The sequence below is a fragment of the Tauraco erythrolophus genome, chromosome 1 (assembly GCF_009769465.1).
Source record: "Tauraco erythrolophus isolate bTauEry1 chromosome 1, bTauEry1.pri, whole genome shotgun sequence".
Classification (NCBI taxonomy): Eukaryota; Metazoa; Chordata; class Aves; order Musophagiformes; family Musophagidae; genus Tauraco; species Tauraco erythrolophus.
In genome coordinates this window covers 4,568,825-4,581,274 of record NC_141465.1, presented here as the reverse complement: position 1 = coordinate 4,581,274, position 12,450 = coordinate 4,568,825, and the positions used below count along the sequence as shown (strand labels likewise).

At 50.2% G+C, this 12,450-nt stretch overlaps 1 protein-coding gene across 2 annotated transcripts in view; it reads right to left on the bottom strand.

Moving 5' to 3' along the window:
* Positions 1 to 1,230: 1,230 nt before the first annotated feature.
* VANGL1 (VANGL planar cell polarity protein 1) overlaps positions 1,231 to 12,450 on the bottom strand; it is a 32,858-nt gene continuing 21,638 nt past the window's right edge. Inside the window, exons 4-7 of one of the 2 annotated variants that reach the window (XM_086616923.1) lie at positions 9,339 to 9,472; positions 5,067 to 5,199; positions 2,792 to 3,026; positions 1,231 to 1,512 (exon numbers count right to left, since the gene is read on the bottom strand). In XM_086616923.1, the coding sequence (XP_086473049.1) occupies positions 1,252 to 1,512; positions 2,792 to 3,026; positions 5,067 to 5,199; positions 9,339 to 9,472 (763 nt within the window). In that variant the 3' untranslated portion in view covers positions 1,231 to 1,251. Of the gene's footprint in view, positions 1,513 to 2,791; positions 3,027 to 5,066; positions 5,209 to 9,338; positions 9,473 to 12,450 lie in introns of both variants that reach the window. The other variant, XM_086617009.1, reaches the window with a different exon arrangement.

Genomic DNA, 12,450 nt, shown 5'->3' with positions numbered 1-12,450 from the left:
CAAACCTTCCAGAACCCCGTCAAACTCGGGTGACGCTGGGGTCGCATGCGGAAGCTGCGCCCATGGGCAGAGACAAGCAAAACCGCATCCCTCCGGAGCAGGCAGTCCCGCAGTACAGGAAGGCCAAGGAAGGCAGGCAGATTTTCAACATTCAGACGCAGTTTGGCGTTTCTTAGCCGTAGCTGAAGGCGTAGGGTGGGGAAGGACACGCCACAGCGCTTCCAGCGCACAGCAGCTCTCCAAAGCGAGCGCACGTGGCAGAGGTCAGCCCTTCCCTGGCTCCTCTCTTTGCCCGTCTTTCCTCCAGATGCACTTGAAGCCGGCCGGAGAGGGAGGGGTGCATTCCTGCCTGCACCCTCCTTCCCCTCAAAGAGGCTGTCAGGCGTAGGGAGGGTCCGTGATTTATCTCAGGAGGAGCCAGCTCCTTACCTGCCCTGTCCCAGTGCGGATACGCAGCCCTCGCAGGTGCAAAAGGAAGCGGCGGTATAAAGCGGACCCTGAGGAAACCATGGCTGGAGAAACACGTTCAGAAAAACCAGTCAGAAGGGGACAGAAACAGGGAGCCTTGGGAGTGCCCAATGCTCTCTTGAACGTCCAGGAGAGACGCAAGCAGGAGAGAGGGGAGGGGGTGAGAGACAACAGGGTGCTGCGCCACGCAGTACAATTTCACTAACAAGCACTGGTTAAAAAAAAAATAAAGAATATATAATTAAAAAAAAAAAAATCAAAGAGCTGCAAGATGGGCTGATCCAGTTCGAGGCAAGAGACTTCAGAGACACAGAGAGCAAAACCATCCTGCTGTGCTCATACAAGTCCAGCACCGACAGAAGAGGGCACGTGGAGAGGAGGAAAAGAAGAAACACGTCCAGGTAGCAAAAGCAGCGAGGCGAGAGCGCGGGCGCGCACGGCGTAAGGCAGCGCTCCAACAGAAATACCGGCGTTGCAACCGTGCGGAGAAAGAGCGAGTGTGAGATTTCCAGTATGCCTGGAAAGGAGGGGGGGAGGGAAGGAAAAAAAGCTGTTCTGTCTCCAAGGCTGAGCTAACCGAGCCAAGTCACCCTGTCGCCTCTTAAGATATTTCTTTCTAGATAAGATATCTCAACTCCCCCCTCCCCTTTCCAAATAAAGTGCAGATGGTCAAATATTACTGGTCCATCATCTGCCAGTTTCAGTCAGCATTGGGGAAATAAAACCCAAAAGTACAATATTGAAAAAAAAAAAAATCCCCAAACAACCCACCCTCAAAATCCCTTAGACTGAAGTCTCAGACTGTAAGCGGAGGACGAATTTATGAGATTTAGGGTCTATGAACTCTTCCGAGAGTTTGATGAAGGGGATTTTCTTCACATTAACAACAAGGCTGAAGTCCAAGCACTTGAGGACAAAAACAACGCCATCTTGTAACCCGCTCGTGACCGCCTCCTCGCTGACCAGCGTCCACTGCTTGGAGAACCAGCGATCCCTGTCGTACTGGAGGGTCGGGCCTGGGTTGAGGTACCGCTCCAGGAACGCCTGCCAAGAGAGGGACACGCGTTAGCGCCAGCCCCGCCACGCACTCCGCATCGATGCTCTCCTCCCATCCCCAGACGCAGCTCCCCCAGCGCGGGCTTGCCACGCTGCAAATTGTTTCGGCTTCCACGCTTCAGGAGACATCCTCTCCCCAGTCCCTCCCAGCTTTTCAGATGCCAGGAGAAGACAACCACCAGAAGATCGATCCTCTTCCACTCCATCCCAGCAAGCTTGCAAAGTTAGAGCCCCGACTTCTGCTGTCAGCGCTGCTGTCTGGCAGCAGTTCAGGAGAGCAGAGGTCATTTCTCCCCTACCAGCCCCATGATCCATCCCAAAATTGCAGTCCTAGACAGGCAGATGGGACAGCTGGCCCCCCCCTCCTTCAGGCCAAGCTAAGGTGGAAAGCAGAGGTTTCCATGTTTGCAGCCTGACTGAGGCTGCAAACATGAAAAAAAACGAAAGCAGAACAGGGAATGTTGTTTGACATCACTTGTGTTTTAAAAAGTCTCCTGTGCAACCTTAACGGCAGCAGAACTCTCCTGGGCATACCTGGGGGGGGGTCCCAGGTGGATCCCAGTGAGAGGGTGCTACACCCCATCTCTTCACAGCATTTCTGCTCTTAGTGTCGTACGTCCTGGGTAAGTGTTCAGGAGTAAATCCTTGCGTTTCTAACCCTTCTCTGGGATTGCGAGGTGTTTTTAGAGAGGAAGGTGGAGAGTGGGAGCGGAACTGGAACGTTTCCCTTGTGGTTCAGTCCCTCTCTGTGTCTGCAAGTCAACAGACACAGTCAGGGCGTGAAGCAGCAAACTGACGTTTGACCACACAGCCTGCGAATTGGAAACGCTGTCAGACAGGCAGGGGTTTAGGTGATAATTAGAAGCAGTCCCAAACGCAGCACTGCAGAGGGGACACAAAGCCCCCAGTAACAGTCCTTTGCAGATTGCCACCTGCCTCATGCCACGAAGCATGAGCCAGCTGGGACAATTCCCCGTGACTCAAGGTCACTGTCTCGGACACTTCTTTGGTACTCCTTTTGCTGAACTAGATATGAGAACAACTATCTCACAGGCACTTTCAGGTAAAAAGAGATAGAAGATGCTGTAGAGAAAACATTACTTCCCTTTAAGACCTGATGCAACCTACAATGCACCGATCGTATCACAGACAGCAACTATGAAAACCTCCACTCACCCTCCCCCAACAATTTTCTGTTCTGCGTGCACTCGCAGATGCGCCATCCCCTTCTCCCTCCTTCCTGCACCAACGTTAGGGAAAGCATTACCTTTGGTGTCATGTTATTGGTGATGCAGAAGGACAAGTGTTGTAAGATGCTCTCCATGCTGTGGTACTGTTGCTGGCGGGTGGTGCGGAGGTACTTCTGCAGAGCTCTTGCCATGGAGGGGAAGATAGCCTGGGCTGCTTCTCGGGGGTCCATCATCTCTCCTGGAGCTTTCTGCTGTTCCTCCGCCTGGAGGCGTTTGATGTGAGTGAAAGCCTCCTCTACTGCAACCACAAGCCTGCAGAAGGAAAATCGGGATGGCAAGAGTCACAACACGAGAAGTAGGATGGGTCTGTGGTTAAGGCAGAGCCTGGGAGTCAGGATTTACAAGCGCATGTTCCCATCTCTGCCACCGACTCACTGCCTGCCATCAGAAATCTTACAGAAAATCTGCTTTACTGACAGTTCGAGGGGTAGACAGCAGCTTTTCTTTCCTTGCCCAGGCCATCCAGCCACTGAGGGTCATAAACCAGGACTAAGACTTTACGAGCCGGAGTGCTGTACTCGGTTCTGCCAACACAGCATGAACATCAGCTGCCTGACTCAAACAAGGCACAGCTGCTCTTGCATTTAATGCACGTCTTTGAAAACAACAGTCCCAGCATGCAGTACTGCAGCATGACCATCAGGACAGGCAAGGAGCCGGGAAGAGGCTGGCTACAAACCAGCACGACCCAGGACACAGGCTGCTCCATGACTCTCCGTGCTCACAAGCTGCGGTCTGCTCCGATTTACACCAACTGGGTACAGACCTCACAGTGCTGGACGATTGCTCTGCACCCCTCCGCACAACAGTGACGGGCCTCCCACCTTCCCTCCTAACACTGCAGCTAGAAGCATCCTCTGCAAACCATCCCTGCGTTGGCACAGGTGAGCAAACACCAAGACCACACCACAAAAAGGCAAATGAATGCCACACAACACTTGCACGTTAGCCCAGTGCTAAGCTACAAGCCAGGGGCTGCACCACAGTTAGTGAGGAAAAAGAAACAGTAATGGAAAAGTCACTGAACAGAACTCTTTCGTCCCTCCAGACAGGACTTGTTTCACACATGATTTCCACTCAGGTCACCAACTACTGTCCACACGGCCCTCAATATCCAAAGCATCTTGAAGCCAGGGGAAGCTGCCTCAGGACAAGCAGAGGTACAGCACACGGCGTTCAGACTAGATGGAAGGAACAGCACGAGAAGCCCTCACCCCTGCTCCTTTCGTTTAATTTCACTTGGGGGCGGTGGGGGTGGAAAGCAGTTCCTAATCTCCCTGTGTCTTTCTGTTGCAGCCCTGACCTTTCTCCTTTGAAACATCTGGCCTGGTCTTCTAGTGACTCATGGTTTTCCTCTGACTAAGCAGCTGTTCTAACCCAACTCAGCAAGAAAGGGAGATGTGCCCGAGTTTGGACATCACGCTGCACAGAAAGGAAAGTTCAAGTTCCTATTGCTCTGAGGCTGGAAGAGAGCTGGAAAGACAGTGGCTACAGAGCACAGGTCAGACCAAAGCAGGCTACAGGGGGGACACGGTGCCAGCACTTTCCCAATGAAATACAAACTGCCAGAAGAAAACACAAAATAAGCCAGCTCCTTCCAGTTACGGCACATTCCTTCCAAACACGGCTCAGTTTGGGGGTGCCTGTCCGTAAGCAATTTGCCTCAAACCGTTAGGTATGTTAACTACAAACTGTCATTAGGCTCCAGAGCAAACAGAGGCACTATCTCGGGTCACCTCAACAAAGCATCAACTCTGCAGCCTAAGCATGACCGGCAGAATGAATAAATAAATCCAAACAAATAAAATCCAAAATAAAACACAGCCGCTTCTGGTCACGTCTTTCTACCCCAACTCATCGAAAAGGGCAGTCAAACCCCTCCTCTTAGTTGACTCCAAACACAAGTATTCCCCTTACCCATGGACAGGCAACATCAAGTGCTGCACCGATCCTGTCCTTGGATTACATGAGCTGAGGTGACAAGCCTGGGCATGGGGAAATAATGGGATTTCCTACAGCAAGTAACTACGGATTTGTCACTGTTCCCTAATCCGTGACATTGCATTAGCTTATCTGGGGTAATATACACGAGCTCTGCTTTATGCACCTTCTTCCGACGATTCCAGCTGCAAGCTGTCACCGTCCCTCGTGTGTCCGGGTTTCGTACGCTCCTTCGCTGTGACAGATGTACAGCCAACCCCTGGCCCTTCATCACGGGTCCCCCCGCCCCGTCGGGCTCGGCGAGCCCCCGGCGCCCGAGCCTCATGGCACCAAGGGAAGGGATGTCTTTACCTCGCACGGCGTTTTTTCACTCGGCGCTCGTGGTCGGCTTCTTCGTAGTAGAGCTCGTTGTGACTGGAGTCCCTGCGACGGGCCGCGGCTGCTATCATGGCACGGGACTGCCCCGAGGCGTTGTTGCCGGGACCTTCGGGTGGTGGGGATGAGTGAAAAGGAGACGAGAAAGGCAACGTTACTGCCACAGAGCTGGGGCTGGGACAGAGCAGCACCCCGCAGCATCTGTCACAAGCGCTTTGTGGCTACAAACCCTTCCCTGGTCCTCAGGAGCTCCAATGGAAACCCTGCTGGACAGCATGGGCTTAGAGGGGGGGCTTTGGCTTGTGGATGAGGGAAGTTAGTCAGGATGAAGGATCTCACACAACGTACACAAAGGCAGAGGTGAGGTGCACATGCCAAGGATGCAACTTACCCCCCAGTATATATGTTTTCAGTTTGAAGGCAAGGGCAGCTGGAACACACATTTCAGCAACGAGACAGTGTGAGAGCACCAAGAGGAGAAAGACAAACACAAGAACAACAAGAGACGTGGAGATGAGTGAGCAAAAGCCAAACTCCAGACTGTTATACGCAGGGAGGAAAAACAGGATGCAGAGGCAGCAGGGTCACCTTCAGACAAAGCATAGGGTTTTCCAGAAGGGCAGATGCTGTCAGAGCAGCAGTCCTGCAATTAATAAATAGGTGGGCTACCCTAATAAATAGGGTAGGCTGGCGTCTAGATGTGCAATAGCTTCTCAAGGCACTCCGAGCAGCACCTGCCATGACAGCTTCTGTTGCTGTTAACAGACCCTACACAGCTACAGGGACAGGGACGCCTCAGTCTGCTCCAACACTCGGACAAGTGATGGAGCTGTCTACTACAGAACCTTGACTAGTGACTTTAAAATGCAGTGGTAGCTTCCACAGCTCCCCCATGAAGCTCACAGCTCTGGCTGTTTCAGCAGGGAGGGGAGGAAAAAAAAAAAATTATTGCCCCAGAAGAGTCTACCAACCCTTTTATCCAGATAGAGGATAGAGGTGGGTCTACCTAGAGGGAAAAAGGAGAGATCTAGGACAGTGTCCAAACTCCCAAGAGCTGCTTTTCTGACTAACTGCTCTGAAAGCTCACAATTTCGGCTGGCAGTGGTTAAGGCCAATCAGTTCTGCAGACATGCTTAAAATTGTTCTGCTCATGCCAGGGCAACTTTTTCAATTTTTTCCTAAAAAGCACAAACCAGATTCCAAGACAGAAGGCTGAAGCTCAGCAGTGGGAAGGAGGAGCATTCACACAGATGGCTTCTCAAGAGTCTAAACGCTTCAGATTTTGTTTGACAGCCCTGAAACGGAGGATATGACTCAAGGGAGACACTAGCTCCCAAATATGGGTCAGAACTGTAATTTGCCTTGTTGACTACATCCGGCAATGAAAATCCTGGGCTGGAAGGTGGGCCTCCTCATTCTGGGTAAGAGACATTACACCAAGACGTTTTTCCTTCCTGGCTGCTCCAGTATCAAATACAAAAGCTGCCAACAAATTAGTGTCTGCCTTAATAGCGTTACTGTCTTTTCATATGGAAGGTGTAAGAGACTGTGAGGACAACAGGGTAGGCTGCAGCCAGAACTACACTCTGCTTTGTTAAATGGATGGGAAACTTCTTAAGGACATGCCTCTAAGCCTGAGATTTCCACGTCCACAAAGGCAGCGGCATCGCGCAAGGAACAGCCCAGGGAACTGGTACTGCCCCAGAAGTGAAGGCACGAGTTTTCAGGCCCTTGCAGGATCGTCAGCTTGACACTTGGAAAGGCCTGCCAGCCACATCTGGAGCTTGCTTCTGGTTCCTTCTCTTCCAAAGTTTTGCGAGCTAGCAGCTCCTAAGCTACTAATGCTACCAGACTGGCCGTTTTTCCTCTGAGCCCGGGAGTCCCAACGTCCCAGCAGGTGCTGCAGGAACAGAGACCCAGCCACCTCCTAAAGAGATGCTGCAGGGCAAGAGAAGACAAGCCAGGCAGTAGCCAGAACAGCATGTCCTGCAGCCAGCCTGGCGGGACGTTGGGTTTGCACGGTGGGCAGACACCTGTGGGATCAGGAAACCCTCACTTTCCACACACCAGGCCTCCTTGAGAGTGAAAGAATGAAAGATTTCACCTCTAGAAAAGTGCAGAGCAAGTCTGTTAGCTTCTCCTCTCCAACTCAACTCATTCTCTCCCATATGACAGCTTCTTCACTCCAGGCAGCACAGGACACATGGTGAGCAAGCCCACCCTTCTCCCTCCTCACTGCTTCTCTTCACCCTTCCTCTGTCAGGATGGGGATATCTCACTGAAAGGATCTAAACCTCCAATTAATTTTACAGACTCAGGAGTGCTGCATCAGGCTTGGGGAAACACTTAGAATAAGGTCTTTGAAACTTCTGAAGTCACCAAAAACAAAAAAAAAAAAACCCCACCCCAAACACTGAAGCTTTGTTGAAGGTAAAACAATCACGTCTCATGTTTTCCCATGTGACAGATATTGTTCATATTTTGGTCTCCACACCCTGCATGCAGAGCCACCTTGCCCAGCTAAGTCCCTTCAGTCCCTTCTCCTTTCCAGCTCTCAAAGCCTTTCAACGCCAAGGAATTCATAGAATTCATTCATAGAATGGCACAGGCTGGAAGGGACCTTAGAGGTCATCTAATCCAACCTCCCTGTCATGGGCAAGGACGCCTCTTAACTGGACCAGGCTACTCAAGGCTCTGTCCAACCTGGCCTTGAACACTTCCAGGGAGGGGCATCCACAACTTCTCTGGGCAATTTATTCCAAAGTCTCACCACCCTCGTACTGAAGAATTTCTTCCTAAGATCTAATCTAAATCTCTTCTCCTTCAACTTCAACCCATTTCCCCTTGTCCTATCAGTGGACACTCTTGTAAAAAGTCCCTCCCCAGCCTTCCTGTAGGTTCCCTTCAGGTACTGGAAGGCAGCTATTAGGTCTCCCCCGAAGTCTTCTCTTTTCAAGGCTGAACAATCCCAGGTCCCGCAACCTGGACTCATAGCAGAGGTGCTCCAGCCCCTGGATCATCTTTGTGGCCCTCCTCTGAACATGCTCCAACAAATCTATGCCTCTCTTATGGTGGGGACACCAGAACTGGATGCAGTATTGGAGGTGGGGTCTCACAAGAGCAGAGTAAAGGGGCAGAATCACCTCTCTTGACCTGCTGACCACGCTTCTCTTGATACATCCCAGGATGCGGTTGGCCTTCTGGGCTGCATGAGCGCACTGCCGGCTCATGTTGAGCTTCTCATCTATAAACACCCCCAAATCCTTCTGCTTCAGGGCTACTCTCAACCATTCTGTGCCCAGTTTGTATCTGTGCCTAGGATTGGCCCGACTCAGGTGAAGGACCTTGCATTTTGACTTGTTGAAGCTAAGTAGGGGTAGGGTAATTAGGGTACCCTAATTCATGGGTAGGGTGTGCATTATCATATCTTGTCACAGGACTTCATCTGTCCTTCACCATAAAAGCTTCCCTGCACAACTTCCAGCAGCTCCATCAAAGGAACGAGCTCTTTTATAAAGGCTGTGATGGCTGAGCACACCCTGCTTATCAAGCCTAGCTTTCACTGTTAGGGCTTAAACGATTATGTCCAGTTCTCACTGCTTTGAGTGTCCGCAGGGATCCACCCATCCATCCTCCCACAGGCCTCTTTAATGCCCAAAAGTCTGGAACAGGTTTGTAGTAGGGCAAAGCTCAGGAGAGATAGTTATGTCTCTGAATTTCCATGAACCGCTTAGCGTTGCAATGACTTGGGAGCACGGACATGCGTAAGCTGGGCATGGCTGATTTACTGCTAAGGTGGCTGCTTCTTCCCACCTTGGTGTCAACCTCCTTCACTTTCCTGAAGGCTGCCTGTGGAAGTGGCATAGTAAACGACTCAGGAACTTGTTTAGGTTAAAAGTTGTGTTTACTGTACTAGCACAGCCAAGGAGATGACCCAAGGGTGACAAAAAGCAGAGGCTGCCTGAAACAAGCAGCAGTGCCAAAAAGCGTTTGTCAAGCCACATAATAATTAAGCCTGACCCAAAGCTTGGCCGTTTCACCTGGCAAAGACAAAAGCCTTATTGTGGGCTCAACGCATCTGAAAAGTCATCTGGAATCAGCAAACTCAGCGCTGTTAGGAAGATTTCCAGCGAGAGACAAGGATTTGGCAAAGCAAAAAGGTGAGAATGTGTGCATAACAAAGCATAAAGCCAACCCAGCCCTTCCCTATCCCACCCAGTCTCAGAGACTAGGTTTCACCTCACCTACCATCAACATTGTAGACTTTCAGGCCAGCCATGTGCTTAGCTGCACGGGATTTGGAGGCTGTTAACAAGGCTGGGTTGTAGACTGTGAAATCTCTGTAGTAATTTTCCAGAACCACCAGTGCAGCTCGCTGGATGCTAGGGGGAAAAAAGAAAAGAAAAAAAAACAGAAGATAAAACCCCCCAAAATGCAACAAGTTCTTTTGTTTCCTTTAAATAAATAAATAAATGAATGAAAAGCAAGAAATAATCACGTTATTTGGAACAGGGTTGTCACGCCCACAGAATTGTGCAATACCCAGAATATTAATTACTCTCCCTAGGACCTGAAATCTCATTTAAGACACGAGATAAATGTCTCTGCCATCACCTCAATAGGAGGACGATGAGAAACCCCCCAACGAGAGCAGCACATGAACTGAAGCAGTAGGGGAAAATACGGAACAAGGGCTCAGGTCGCCTCCAGCTGCGAAGCAGAGACCTTGCCCAGGCTGAGGGTCGGAGCATGGCACTGGATTTGCTGTAGCTGGCGGGCCTCGATGGAAGGACTGGCTTGGGATGGATGCTTTTCCCTTTGAGTCATTTTCAGCCGCACCTCGCAGCTCCTCAGATCTCCTCCATCCCAGCCCTGACGAGAGCCCGATCTCTTCAGCTTTCACAGCAAGATAAGATCGCTGCCTGAGGAGTACAGCTGCCAGAGAAAGGATTACCTCGGTATGGCTTGTTAAATCCCAGGCAAGGGACGGAACAAGGAGCAGCCACACTCCCTCCCTCCCTTTGAAGGGATGTCTCTACAAAAGATGATGACACTGGGGAGCAGAACAGCACACGCGGCAGCAGCAGCAAAGGCTCAAGCCAGAGGTATCTTCCTTTGCAATCATCTCGACGACTGAGAGATGTCTGTAGGCACTGCTACTAACAAACAGGACGGTATTTCAAAACAAGCCAGAGAACTATGGTGTTTAAAAAAAAAAAAAGCCAACATGCACCACGCAGGGTCTGGGACACAGCTCTCTCCATGTTGCTCCGGCTCCGTGCCCCAGCACGGTGTCCGGCTGGCTGTAGTATTCTCAGCACATCACCCACATCTCCGACACAAGCCAGCTGGAGTTTGCCAAGAACCCACACTTAATTTCATTTTGAACCCACAAAAACAATAAGGGAACTGCCAAGGCGTTTGTTGCCAGCTAATTGTAAAGCTCACGCTCACCAGCAAAGCCTCTCCTAAGGAAAGCCACCAAGTGTTCTCACACACGTTACAACATCGGAAGAAAACAGTACGAGGATGGTAACGTGGGAAAATAAGACACGAACAAATTAAGACCTAAATTCGATTCTCAGCACTATCACCTATTCAAGGTGCACTCCCAGAGGAGTGATTCTAATTTTCCCGTGCCTTGTGCTAATATTAAACTTCTGCACCCCAGCCCAGTAATTTACACACACACGCCCCCTCTGCCATCCTCCTTCTCCAGCTGCCCCTCTCCCACTGACCAGTGAATTAAGCGTAGATGCCAGCCCATTCATGAGATTCTGAGAAAGAAGAACAAACCCAGACTTGTTCACTGTGCACCTTCACCAGTCAGTATTATGGTACAGCACCATTTATCTCACTAGCTGTGTACCTTTAAGACAAGTAATTTAGCTTTTGATGCAAATTCCATCTTTCCAATGGTTCGGTGGGTCTTTTGGATCCGGCTAGAGCATCTGAAAGAAACTTTTCAGGTGCCAGTCCTTCGTATTTCCTCGTACCAGATTTGTTAAAAGCAAGCCCCTTTAAGCACTCAGCTACTGATAAGGAATAAAAAGCCACTATTTAATCAAGGAAATAATCTTCCTTTAACAAAGGAGTACAGACTGACCCACTGCCACACACATGTAGGCAGTGACACAGAACAAGTGAAAGTTGGTTTCTTTCTCCCTGCCAAACTTCTCATTTCTACCGTGAATTTGCTGCAGCTTAAAACCAAAATTTCGTAAAAGAAGTCATGTGGTGGCAGCACATATTCCCTCTTCTGACTGCATTCAGGCATGACTGAGTTTTTCCACGTCTGCTTCCCAGGAAGATAAAGCTCCGCAGAGTTTCATCTCTAAATGCAACATTTGGAAAACTAGCATCAACTAAAAACAAGAAGATAAAATTGAACAGAGTTATACTGTGCTCATTTCGGGCAGCACTGGGACTTCCAGCCCAGCAGTGGGAAACATTTGGGAGGTGCTCCATTGATCAACTAGCTCTATTAGGACAAAGCACAACGCATCACAGGAGAGAGAATTTCTTTTAATACCCACACATTTTTCCTGGACCCCACAGAGACCATTATCATCAGGATGCCAGCTTTCCCCACCCACCACCCCTTCCATCCCCTCACTAAGTAACCCACCTCAGCAATTCATTGGCACACGTGCCCCAAATCCAAACATGATACAGCTTTTACGTTGCAATCAGCAGCCATCATTTCCCTGAAAATTAAAGCCCAGCTGCATTTTGCTGCTGGAAATCCAGTACAGGCTCAGTCCCACCTATGAGATACCCCAGTCACACAGAGGGTCTGCTCTCTAGGGAGAGAATTGTGATTAAACATCAGTTTTCCAAATTTCTAACAGCCCATTTCTGACGCCCATGTAGTCCATCCTAAGCATAGCAGGTTGGGAAGACAGGTGGACCATAACTTTCAAATTCTCTTTTGAAGGAAAGGAAAAAAAAAATAAAGAGAAGATGCTGTGGACAAGAAAATTAGAAAGGTCACAATAATTAGCAAGAGCAAGGAGAAGGCTGAATCAGAGCCTTCTGGGCTGTGTTGCTCAAGCTCTTCACCAACATCAAGGGGAAGCCTCACCCTGCACGGCGCAGGATGGCCAGCCCTGCCCCACATGGGAGCTCCAAAGCAACAGAACCCCGCTCCGAAACAGGCACGGCCGTCACAAGCCCAGCAGAAAGGGATCCAACACCCTTGTCCAACTCAACGTGCGAGGAGGAGGGTAACTGCAAGCAACCAAGCATCCGAAGTTGCCCTGAAGAGCGAGTAGGAACGAAGCAAAATGCTAAGGCAGCCTGCTGCCTCCCAACAAAAATCCATTTTTTGGGGATTTTGCTGCCTTGCGAGCAAGGCGAA